At 41.1% G+C, this 13,187-nt stretch overlaps 1 protein-coding gene across 1 annotated transcript; it reads right to left on the bottom strand.

Moving 5' to 3' along the window:
* Positions 1 to 6,015: 6,015 nt before the first annotated feature.
* On the bottom strand, positions 6,016 to 10,454 carry LOC103145965 (neuropeptide-like protein C4orf48 homolog). The gene is made up of 4 exons (XM_007563644.2): positions 10,341 to 10,454; positions 9,981 to 10,116; positions 9,372 to 9,460; positions 6,016 to 6,975 (listed from the first exon to the last, which is right to left on the bottom strand). Exons 1-4 carry the CDS (start codon positions 10,434 to 10,436, stop codon positions 6,904 to 6,906), a joined length of 393 nt encoding a protein of 130 aa, XP_007563706.2. The 5' UTR covers positions 10,437 to 10,454; the 3' UTR covers positions 6,016 to 6,903.
* Positions 10,455 to 13,187: the final 2,733 nt, after the last annotated feature.

The raw sequence follows: 13,187 nt of genomic DNA, 5'->3' as shown, positions 1-13,187 counted from the left end.
AATATAAAACTGAATAAAACGGTTCAGTAATTAACTTTAAATTACAAAAATAAATATTTTTTATAAATAAAAAAATACATTTGTATTTTATACATTTTGTAAATCTTTATTTATCAATGTTTTTTTTTTAATAAATGCTTGGCATTTAAGTTAGAAAAGTACACGCTTTGCAGTATTTATATATGTAGTTTTTTTGCAAGACATCCTCTTGCAGCTGTTATTTATTTTATGAAATGGGGAGAAGTCAATATCAGTTTAAGAAGTACTGATCAATACATGGACAGAAAATATTAGATTCTCTAAACACAATTGATGCTATTTTACAGAATCTAAGTTTACAGCAGAATAACTAACCCCAGATTTGACCAACAGAGATTTTGCTTCAGTCCTGGGTGTTTCTGCTTCCTGCCGCCCTCCCAGGTCATTCTGCCCTGGGCGTAAAGCCCCGTCGCTGCGGAATCAGAGGCTGACGTTTTGTGTGATGCAGACAGGAGGCGAGCTGCATCACAGCCGGATCGACTGCAGACCATTCGAAACAAGGATTGTTTTACACTGTCAGCGTTCTTTAGAGGAACTGAAATACAGATGAAATATTCTTGTTTTGTGTTACACACAGCTGCCCTTGTGTGATTTCTTTAAATCCATATCAGAGCAGGAGTTGTCCACAGAACGAGCCCCGAGGAGGCTGGCTGTGCGAGCCAGACTCACAATGGGGCTGTGAGTGACAGCTCTGCTGCACTGCAGTGATCCCTCCGTCTCTCCAGCCCGCCGCGCCACCCTGCTTCTGCCAGAAATCTCTCCCTACACGGAGATTATCTTCGCCTTGCTGCCCCATCCATTAGTATCTATTGAACATTGGTTGCAAATTAATAACCCACAGCTTTTTTTTCTTTTTCTTTTTTTTTTTTTTTTGAGGCGACGGTGGTTGGGTTGATGATGATGATGATGATGATGATGCCGGAGCTGCTTCTTTGTTGTCTCCTGTCGCATGCTCGGCGGTGTTTAACCGCTACCGGTGCAGCTCACTCGGACGAATCAGTAATATTGCATTGATTGTTTTTCGATTACTGAAGTTGTTTATTGATCTGAATTCACATTTACATCAATTTATGACGCACGCACAGAGATTAAGGAAGGAAGGAAGGAAGAGGACTGGAAAACCGAAAGGCTTGCTGGTTTGCGTAAAGTCAAAGTGCAGATCTCTCCCTGTGCGATTCTGCCCTCTGTCTGCAGCATTTAAAGTGGAACTGCAGATCTCCTCGCAGGCTAATAAAGCAGAACTAGTTTGAACTGGATCAGAACTAGTTTTCTATTGATGAGGCTGCATCTTTCTCTCCGCCTCTTTCTCTTCTCCCTCCTCCTCTCCTCCTCTCCCTCCTCCTCCTCAGTGAGCAGCAGGAGGAAGAGGAGGAGAAGGCTCAGGCAGACATCCTGCAGAAATCCTCATACCGTTGACTCAGCGTGAACATTTTCTCCTCTAAAAAATACCTAAGAAGATGTTCTTTTTTTCTTTTTTTTTTCCATTAGATCGGTACATCATCTACAGCAGATTCGACCGGCTGCAGGACGCTCTGAGCATGCTCAGTGGTGCCTGCCCGGTTAGAGTGGAGCTTTTATGTGCTGCCAGTAATGTAGCAACACGAGGCTAGTGTGCATGATGGATGGGAGGTTGTAAACACTCCTAGTGATGACACAAAAACCAGGCAATAAATGTTACATTTAATTCAATAACTGTAATTTTTGCCACTCACTCCAGCTGTATGCCTTGATTACAGGGAGAAAGAAATATTCCCTTTCCCCTTAAAATCGACTTTATTCTTTGAGATTAAAGTCGGTTTTTGATGTCAAACAAAAAAGGTTTAAATCAACAAATATCCTGCCAGTTATTCACAGCAGGGAAAGTAAGTTTTGGACACATCTGTTTACATGTAATTCGCCCCACATGTCTGTTATAATCCAGGTAATCCATGCATACACAGGAATGGAAAAATAATCCTTCAGTTACCTGGAATAACAAGGGAAGATATTAAATAAGTTTTGAATGTAAGTTTTTTCAATACTTGGTAGGAAAGTTTGTGCTGATAGCTTTAAGACATCTCCTGTTTGGAAGAACTAGTTTTACAAATGACTCAGGTGAGCTCCTGACCCATTTTGACCCACAGTTTGCCTTCATATCTTGAAGGTTTTGGAAGCGTCTTCTATAAACTCTGATCTTAGATCTCTGATGGATTCAAGCCGTCTGATCAGTGCTTTCCTCCTGAAGAGAAAATATTAAGAATTGATGGATTGTTTGAATTGTTTTTTTTTGTTTTGTTTTTTTTTTACCATATTTGTAGTAATAAGTTAAAAATATAAATCCTACAACGCGTGCCGTGGCTTGTTGTGCGACAGCCGTACTTTGGGCTTGTTTGAGTCCCTGTTAGTCGCGAGTTGGAAGATGAAGTTGGGATGCCACTGATTCAGCTGACATTTAGGTGACGTATTTCACAGGAAGTTACAGAGATCTGATGCAAAAGCTTAGCAGGTTGTGAATCATTTAAGCTCAAGCAAAGTGGGGGTCTCTGCTAACAACATATTTGGGTTTCCTCAGCCGACAGAAGGCTGACAGAAAAACTTTATGTTAGAAGTGGAAGTTGTGGGGATTTTCAGAGGAGCGTTGTGAATTACACTCAGCATAGGATGTTTTCCAAACTTCTTTAATGAAAAAACTCAGAGAAAACTCTCAGCTGCTTTCTTTTAGTGTAAACATAGACATCCGAATTAAGGAGTTTTGTATGACCATCGTCTCAAACCCGTTAAAAAAATAAACTGCTTTACTTTTTGCAGATGATGTAGTTCTGTTCACAGCTGGGATGAGAGTCTGCTGTCTTTGGCTCAAGGCGAGGAACGTAAGTATCTCTGCATCTTGTTCAGGAGCAATGGCAGAATGGAGGAGATCGGTGGACCATTTGGACTCTTGTTGGCTGTAATTTGTCACTACTCCAGTCTGTTGTGATGAAGGAAAGTTGAGATAAAAATGGAAGTTGTCTATTTACCGGCCTGTCTAGGTTCTAACCCTCATGTGGTCATGATGTTCTGGATCAAGACCGACAAAAACTAGTTTCCTCTGAAAGTTGGGGTGAGAGTAGAGCTGCTGCTCCTCTGTTGATGTGGCTCAAATATCAGACCAGAAAATCTCCTGGCCGGTCTCACTTAGAGGAGACCGAGGAAGACCCAGAAGTCTTTGGAGGGACTTTACTCTCCTTATGGCCCATTGAATCCCCCATGAAGGGTGTGGCTGGTTAGAAGTAAATCTGGGCCTCTCTTCTGCATCCGTTACCTCAGCAACCCAATCTCAGATTAGTGGAAAACAACCAGTGGGATAGATGGACACCAAAATGTGTATGAATTAGTAGAGCAGCTGTGTGAAAGCCAAAAGAACTGAATAATGATGCTGGTAAGATGAGTGGATGTAGTTGGGGAGGCTGCTGAAGGAACCAAACACACACAGCGTCTCCACTCAGGACGGCTGTAGAGGTTGATGGTTTTATTAAACAGAGATTTAAAACCGCTTCAGAGTTTGAGTGTGTGCATGCCTGGGCGTAAGACCTGTAATAGACTGCTGTCCTGTTCAGAGTGTACCAAGAAAATATGTTTTGGCTGTTTTCCATCTTTCTTGCGACAATGCCTCATAGTGTTAATTAATTTATCCATTTATTCGCCACATCTACAAGGAAAACACATCTGAGGGTTGAAAATGTGAAAAGTTGAGCAGGTTGGTTGTGCTCACGAAGAACGGCGACGATGTGTGATGGTATTTCCCTTATAGCCTCGTCGTCTTGATTGAAGTGCAGAGGAAAATACAAAGCTGACATTCTGCAACCAGTGGCAATCCCATATCTTAGATCTGCCCTTCGAGATGTCAGCGCCCCCCACAGAGCGGGTTTTTATCAAAGATGCCCCTGGCGTGTGGGAACGGACAAAATAAATGGCTGCCTGCGGCTCAGTTGTGAACATACTGTTTAAACTGGAGGGCAGAGCCGGCCCAAGGTGTGTGAGAGTTGTTTAGGGAGAGAGCACCGGACGGATGCAAGAGTCACAGCTTTAACACTAAAGTGATAATCTATATTTGGTGACACAGTTCAGGATCATCACCCGGTTGTGGTGTACACTCATAGTTTCTTTCATTTATCAGTTTTTTATAACTTGGGCTGGAAGGAAATGTAAAAAAAATAAAAAAATAAAAAACTTAATTGGGGTGCAGCTGATTGTTTTTTTTATTGTCGTTTAGCATTCAGACCGCCCCCTGACGCTTTGACGCCCTGGGGAAGTGCCTTAAACTTGGTCTTACTTAAATAATTAGTTGAAATCTAAATAATGATGCCCTTAAAGCGCTTTCTAATGACCATTTCTGCAGTTATATTGTGAGCTTAACAACTCGGTTTGTCCCGCTCAGCGACTCTGCCTGGGTTTCCCTGGGATTTGCTGTGAGAAGCTCTGCAACAGAACAATGAGTGGACGCCTCTGTGGTTCGGTGAGAGCCGTCCTGAACTGAGATGAAGGGTGGATTAAAAGGGACTGGAAGTATTGAGGATTTTGCTCCGGAGACTTTCTGACAGCTGGTTGTCGATGCAGTCAGATTCTCCAGGAGAAGATGAAAGAGAAGTTGGACTGGGGGAAGAAGTTACCGAGTTTAAACCCCCACCTGCCCCGGCAGGTTGGAGCTGCCTCAACAGGAGCAGCAGAGGAGCCTGCCAGGTCACTGCAGGCTCCTCACCGGGGCTCCTCGGTGTTTCCCTGCCTGTGTCTGTATACAGAGTCTCGCCCTGGCTGCTTTCGGAGCCAGCTTCCACACACCAGGAAGCAAGAGAGTGGCGCAGTGCTGCGACACAGCTGCCCGCCTGCCTGGACTCGGAGCGCCTCCTGCTGGTGCAGATAAGAGCCTAACAGCCGTGATGGATTGTGTTTTCTGTTTTCCTTTTCCTCCTGGTGGTAATCATGGCTGTAAATAAATGTATTTTTTTAAAGATGTTTGTGTGTCTAGGAAGACATGAGGTAAGCAGAACCAGCGTTAAGTTTACTTTTGTTGCCTCACAGGACAAATAAACCCAGATCTAAAGAGGCGCCAGGGTTCAGAACGTTCTAAAACATTTTTTTTATTTGTTTGGCGGAATGGCAAAAGAAATCCTCAACTTTCTTCACATTGTTCCTTTGACTTATTTTTCATGTTACAACCACAAACGTCAATGCAATTAACTAGAGTTATGTGGTACTAACATGAAGTGGGTCATAATTATAAATTAGAAATGTGTGACATTCAAATGTTTGGAACCATCTCTACCCCGATACCCCTAAATAAAACCCAGTGTGAGCGTTTCTGTTTCCTCTTCCTTAGTTATTGTAACGTCTTCTGGTCGAGAAGAAGTTAATCCTGGATATAAAACTGTTCCCACACAAACATCAACGTGGCTCTCAAAGCTGCAGTTATTTATATTGCTTGTACCTTTTTCCTTCCTCTCAACTTTCTATTAAGATGCTTGAAAAAAAGCACTCTGATTCTAAAAGGTGTCAGCGACCGTCTTCTCCAGGTTTGAGTAGGCCACAACTTTTTCCTGAGATCACATTTTGTATCGATAGTTTGGAATATTCAGACCTTCAGAGAAACATTTTGGGTTTGTCCTGATTAATTAACAGGAATAAAGTCTTAAAACGCATCATTCTGTGTGTGATGACTAATTGCAGTGAATTTACTTTTATCCTCATGTATTAATGAATAACTGAAATTTGGTGATGCTTACTGCAGGAAATACTTGATGAACAGCAAAAAGCTTTTGGTTTATTTCACCATATAATCATACTTTTTGTTGGTTTTAAGCATTTGCTGCACCACAGCTGCTTCCTTTTCCAGTGGCACTAAAATAAATTGTTGCGTTTATTCATGAAAGCAGTCACAAATCTGTATTTTCTCTCTTTTATTACAGGTCAGCCCTCGCCTCCCACAAGAAGACAAAGAAAAAGGAGCAAAGACAACCGTCTTTGTTTGGTGAATTTATTTATAGGTACAACATTAACACTGTAAGTGGAGCCTCTCGTGACTTGCAAAGTACATTGTTAATGAAACGGTAAGATGGTTTTCTGTTCCCTGCTGCAGTTCTCTTCATCCCCTCCTCCGCCTCCCTGCTGACGCCGCAGCTCATCCGATCCCGCCCGCCTCATCACTTTTTCCTGCAGACGCCTCGAAATCGGGGCCGAGCGCCGCAGACGTACGCCGAAGCGCGTTCACACCGTTTACACACACCAACCTTTACCACGTGAAACGAAAGTGCTATAAATTCATGCTACAGTGCTGTGCTAAACCAAGACCTACGAGTGTTCTTGCTAAAAGTACCTTCACAGAAACAAAAAACGCCTCCACGGCTGACCGTGGAGGAAACAGAACTTTCCTTTGTAAGTGACCCATCCGCTCCCACAGGCTCTGAGTCGGCTAATTACAATTATTTAAATTACAGTCAGATTGTTCTCGTTGTCTTAAATTACTATGTCAAACTGCCATTATTGTGAGCAGTTAAATAAACTCTGATGCTACAGTTCGAAGTGTAAACAGTGACCTCATACAACACAGTCATATACAGATGCATCCTACTGCGTCTACGTTTTACAGTCAGTTACTAGAAAGTAGAAAAAACGTGTTTATGCTTCGACGAGGGAAATTCAGAGATGTGGGGATTCGCAAACGTTGCTGTCAGCGTCTTAAATGAGGCAAAAAAACAAAAAAAGAAACAATGACGCCCCCTGTGGTGGAAATCAGAGCTGCATCCAAATGTGATGAAAACAAATCATATAAAGTGCCTGTCGTTCCGAGAAGTTCAGATGGGAGTTTCTGTACACGTGTAGAGGTTGGAGACGGATCGTTGTCAGCGCGGCTCAGCGCAGCGTGGTGGTGGGCATGCAGTCGCACAGAGCCCTCCTCTCGGCCCGCAGCACCAGAGTCTCCGTCTGCAACAGGAAGCAGTCCAGTGTGAGAGACGTCAGATATCCGATTTGCCTTCAGACGACATCTGTGAGATGCCTTAATACGATTGTTTGGATGGTGACTGCCCAAAGAAAAACAGTTCTGGTGAGAAGTTTCCATAAACTCATTATCTGAATTAGTCTTCGTCCTAATTTGGACATTTTAATAATGCGATTCCAATTTTCCAGCAGTGGATTGATTATTAATCTGCAAAGGTGCAACATTAAAAAGCCAAGAATAATGGATATTTTCTGATTTGAGTTCTAACAACTAAGTAGGGATGAGCAATATGGACTTTAAGTTTTATCACATTTTGTAGTATTGTGATAACAAAAGTGACAATAAGATGTAGTTATTGCTTCCCTTTTAATTACCGTATTTTTCACACTATATATAAGTGCGCACCTTCAATGAATGACCTATTTTAAAACTTTATCCATATATAAGGCGCACAGAATAGACGCTACAGTTAGGGTTGCCACCCGTATTGAACCTATGTTGTGATTTGTTCCGTACTCTACAAATGTGGATGTGTAATAATAAAGAAGAGGTCCCAGAGTAATTTATATAGTAGGCTGCCCCAGTCATTGTTTCACTCACGGTGTTGGTGTTGTGATATTGTGCCCAACTGCTTTCTGGGTAACACCGACACGCTGCCGCTGCAGTCTCTGTCTCTCTTCCCCCCCGGCTTTAAATGTATAGAGGCTGGTCCCTTGGTAACCCTAGTCGAAGCACCCCGGATGAATGTCTAAAGCCACTTTGTTGACATAAAGAATGTCAACAAAACACTCCGACTCCGGTCAGCGAGGAGAGCCTTCTGCACCGGGGCGTGGCCGGACGATGGTCACCCTTCTCCGTTCGCACACAGCATGTTCGTGGAGAATGTGGTGCTAAATGACCTGCAGACGACCTGATTATAGACGGTCGGTAGGTAGACAGGTCAGTCAAACTTTATTAACAAACCAGCGTTCTGACAGCTATCCCAGCATGCACCGCGCGTTTCTTCTACGGGCGAAAATGAAGTCGGCAGCTGCTTACCGTAGTTGCTAGACCTGCTGTGGCTCAATATTGGTCCATATATAAGGCGCACCGGATTATAAGGCGCACTGTCGGCTTTTGAGGAAATTGAAGGTTTTTAGGTGGGCCTGTGCGAAAAATACGGTAACTACATGGTTGTGACTGCATGACACAACAATTATAGCACCACAAGCACAAATCCTGCTCTTGAAAAACATGGTTAATACGGTTCTTTATGACACCAGATGGATAAAAAAGTGTGACTTAAATCACTAAACGGCACATTCTAACTGCATTTGATCATAATTTCAAATTTATTGGTATTTTTTGGTGCTTTCATTGAACAAACAATGGAGAAAATAGTAAAAAAAAAATAACAAAATTAACTAATATGGACAGTTTTTTAAGCATAATTAATTGCATGAGAACGATAAATCAAAAATTATCAAGAAATTCGTCTCAATAAAAGATAAATGATATGAAAGTCAGGTTGGACTCATCAAACTCAAGAGGGAAGAGTGATCATTTAGTTGGGCTTTTAATGACTTGATATGTCGTCTAGTTTCAGTATTTGCTGCATTAAATATATTCTAACAATCTGAGACATGAAGCTTTAAATGTTTGTTTTCTTCAGGTGATATTATTTGGAAAGGGAGTCATGAATGTGAGCATCCCAGGTTAGCTTGAGCTACTCACTGAAAAGTGGCAGCAGCTCCACTGGTTGTACCTTTGTTATAATGCCTCATTCATTCATTTTAAAGATCAATATTATCTCTCTTGTAGCTGACATGAAGCACACCTTTATTATTATTATTTTTTTTGTCAAACGTAAATGTTTTGGATCATCTGAGTAGACACAAAAAGCCACTTTTAAATAATGATTTCATTTATTAAGAGAGAGGAAAAAAAGCTCCCCAATCCAAACTGGCCTTTTGTGAAAATATAATTGCCTTCCTTGTGTTAATTAACTGTGAACAGACACAGTTTTGGTTAAACCTGTCAACACCCAGATCTGACAGGTAAAACCAAGTAATCACTTAGAACTCATCTGACAACATGAAGCAGGCTTAAAGGATCTCAAAAATTTGTGAACCAAAGTAAATTAAATTTGCAATTCTGATATTAAAATCAGCTTGACGAGCAAAAGCACGATAAATCTTTAAGACGAAAAACCGTTTTTGTGCCTTATTTTGATTCATAAACTGACCCTATAAACTCTTCAGACGGTTGTTAAAATGTAAAACTTTCAGCAGGAATTCAGTCAAGCGCTCTACTTACAACACCCACAAGGTAAAGCAAAAAGATTTACAAAAAGATGATGTTCATGCTGTAATATTCTGAGCGGATTAAAAGTTCCCCTGACCCTGGCATCAAGGTTAAAAGCCGTCTTCTTCAGATCTTGCAGCGCCCTCTGCATGAACTCAAAGGCATGGCAGTCAACGCATGGACGACCTGCAAGCACAAAGTGTTAAGAAATGGAACAAGTTTAGCTTTTTTTATTATTATTATTATTATTTATTTTTCTACATCAACAGGCGTAAGTAATGTTAGTACAGAATAAGGTCAGCAGGTCCAATATGAGACAAAGCAGTGATCTAATAAACTGCAACAAGAGGCAAATTTAACGGAAAATGGACACAAATTTTAAATTGTACTGAATAAAACTGGTTCGAAAATATTGGTTAGTTGTCACTAAAAGTGTTCAGCCTTTGTCTTGAATTCAGTTTCCATCTTCACGCGGAGCTACAAGCATTAATTGTTTGTTTTTTTGTTGTTGTCATCTTTGGTTTTATTTTTAAACCCTCGGGAGACAAAATGATCGCATTCATTACAAAGAATGACCCATAATTTACACTGTCCGTGGGATGCGGAATCATTAGCGGGTGAAAAACATCACGAAGGCAGACATATTTCCACCTCTTTCAGCGTTTCACGTTTTATTTAATTTTTTTTTTTTTTTTAATCCACCTACTTTCGGCAGGGATCACGGTCCCCGTCTCCTGATCCGCCTCAGCGGCTCCGACACAGACGAGCTGGACCGCCAGCAGAACCAGCGCTACCTGCACATATGATCCACTGGACGCCATGGCGAAGGTCCGGTCAGCCTCCTGTTATTTATAGATTACAGGGTGGAAGGAAAAAAAAATCATTTCAGATGAAAAAGCTACGGAGAGCGTAATAAAAAAAAAAGGCCGCCAGTAAATTAAATCACAAAAATATTACGGGCTTTGTTGATCAAATTTTACGCGTTCAGTTCGCAGAACACCGCCTTTATAAATGCGCTATATACAGAATTATTGCGGCTTACTCCGCAGTTTTTATATTGAATTACCTTCAATGAGCCGAGGATGCTTTTTTTTTTACCCACTTGATCAGCCTTAAAAATGCCCACCGAGCAATGATTTATATAGATCAGCGAAGTGCGCATGCGCCGAAGGATACCTGAAAACAGCTTTTGCAGAACAGAGTTAAAACTTCCGGTGGCAGCATTCAAAATAAAGCCTTAGGGGGGAAAAAATAGGGAAATATGTTGTGCATCAGTCAAATCAAATTATACATTTGTGAAATTCTACTTATTCTTATATATTAATTATATACAAATAAAATTATAGCTATATATAATTAATATATCATAATGTATACTATAATTATAACAAATTCTAAATTTAGATAGAATTTGAGTTTTGCTTTTGTGCCTTGTTCTAAAACACTTAGTGATTTATAACTTGAAAGGTGCTATATAAATATATATTGGTATTTTGTTACAAACCGACATAAAATCACAGTATAAAGAAAACTATTCATTGATATATTTTATTTAAATATTTGCAAAAAAAAATATCTAAAATGTGCACAATTATTACGCAAGTTGAAGTTTTCAGAATTCATTTTATTGTTGAACAACTACAGCGGTCTCGGTCAATCCACCTCTCAAACCTGAACATATAAGAAAGTTAAAGTTAGAGTTAGGCTTTTTTAGGACAACATCTATGTGTGCACGATTATTGGGGAACTATTGGTGTGAAGAATTGTTATGCAACTGTATTCAAACTGAAAATGTTCCCATCTCACTTGTTTATCGTCATCCATTAAAGTGAGAATAATAGACATACAACTTTAAATTGACAAACATTTCTGACATTTAAAAAAAAAAATCTGTCGGTTTATTCATTAAAAAAAAAAACAATAAACCGACAGACTTCCATTCATGGAGTCTGTCGGTTTCTGTTGACTATCAACTTCATTATTCTTTCATCTTCAAGGCTTGGGCTTTGCAGTCCTCCATATCGTCCTGCATAAAANGGAAGATGAAGTTGGGATGCCACTGATTCAGCCGACATTTAGGTGACGTATTTCACAGGAAGTTACAGAGATCTGATGCAAAAGCTTAGCAGGTTGTGAATCATTTAAGCTCAAGCAAAGTGGGGGTCTCTGCTAACAACATATTTGGGTTTCCTCAGCCGACAGAAGGCTGACAGAAAAACTTTATGTTAGAAGTGGAAGTTGTGGGCATTTTCAGAGGAGCGTTGTGAATTACACTCAGCATAGGATGTTTTCCAAACTTCTTTAATGAAAAAACTCAGAGAAAACTCTCAGCTGCTTTCTTTTAGTGTAAACATAGACATCCGAATTAAGGAGTTTTGTATGACCATCGTCTCAAACCCGTTAAAAAAATAAACTGCTTTACTTTTTGCAGATGATGTAGTTCTGTTCACAGCTGGGATGAGAGTCTGCTGTCTTTGGCTCAAGGCGAGGAACGTAAGTATCTCTGCATCTTGTTCAGGAGCAATGGCAGAATGGAGGAGATCGGTGGACCATTTGGACTCTTGTTGGCTGTAATTTGTCACTACTCCAGTCTGTTGTGATGAAGGAAAGTTGAGATAAAAATGGAAGTTGTCCATTTACCGGCCTGTCTAGGTTCTAACCCTCATGTGGTCATGATGTTCTGGATCAAGACCGACAAAAACTAGTTTCCTCTGAAAGTTGGGGTGAGAGTAGAGCTGCTGCTCCTCTGTTGATGTGGCTCAAATATCAGACCAGAAAATCTCCTGGCCGGTCTCACTTAGAGGAGACCGAGGAAGACCCAGAAGTCTTTGGAGGGACTTTACTCTCCTTATGGCCCATTGAATCCCCCATGAAGGGTGTGGCTGGTTAGAGGTAAATCTGGGCCTCTCTTCTGCATCCGTTACCTCAGCAACCCAATCTCAGATTAGTGGAAAACAACCAGTGGGATAGATGGACACCAAAATGTGTATGAATTAGCAGAGCAGCTGTGTGAAAGCCAAAAGAACTGAATAATGATGCTGGTAAGATGAGTGGATGTAGTTGGGGAAGCTGCTGAAGGAACCAAACACACACAGCGTCTCCACTCAGGACGGCTGTAGAGGTTGATGGTTTTATTAAATAGAGATTTAAAACCGCTTCAGAGTTTGAGTGTGTGCATGCCTGGGCGTAAGACCTGTAATAGACTGCTGTCCTGTTCAGAGTGTACCAAGAAAATATGTTTTGGCTGTTTTCCATCTTTCTTGCGACAATGCCTCATAGTGTTAATTAATTTATCCATTTATTCGCCACATCTACAAGGAAAACACATCTGAGGGTTGAAAATGTGAAAAGTTGAGCAGGTTGGTTGTGCTCACGAAGAACGACGACGATGTGTGATGGTATTTCCCTTATAGCCTCGTCGTCTTGATTGAAGTGCAGAGGAAAATACAAAGCTGACATTCTGCAACCAGTGGCAATCCCATATCTTAGATCTGCCCTTCGAGATATCAGCGCCCCCCACAGAGCGGGTTTTTATCAAAGATGCCCCTGGCGTGTGGGAACGGACAAAATAAATGGCTGCCTGCGGCTCAGTTGTGAACATACTGTTTAAACTGGAGGGCAGAGCCGGCCCAAGGTGTGTGAGAGTTGTTTAGGGAGAGAGCACCGGACGGATGCAAGAGTCACAGCTTTAACACTAAAGTGATAATCTATATTTGGTGACACAGTTCAGGATCATCACCCGGTTGTGGTGTACACTCATAGTTTCTTTCATTTATCAGTTTTTTATAACTTGGGCTGGAAGGAAATGTAAAAAAAATAAAAAAATAAAAAACTTAATTGGGGTGCAGCTGATTGTTTTTTTTATTGTCGTTTAGCATTCAGACCGCCCCCTGACGCTTTGACGCCCTGGGGA

This window comes from Poecilia formosa, unplaced genomic scaffold (genome assembly GCF_000485575.1).
Source record: "Poecilia formosa unplaced genomic scaffold, Poecilia_formosa-5.1.2 Scaffold149, whole genome shotgun sequence".
In the NCBI taxonomy this organism is placed as follows: Eukaryota; Metazoa; Chordata; class Actinopteri; order Cyprinodontiformes; family Poeciliidae; genus Poecilia; species Poecilia formosa.
Note: the sequence above shows the minus strand (reverse complement) of the source record. Positions and strands in the feature narration are given on the sequence as shown.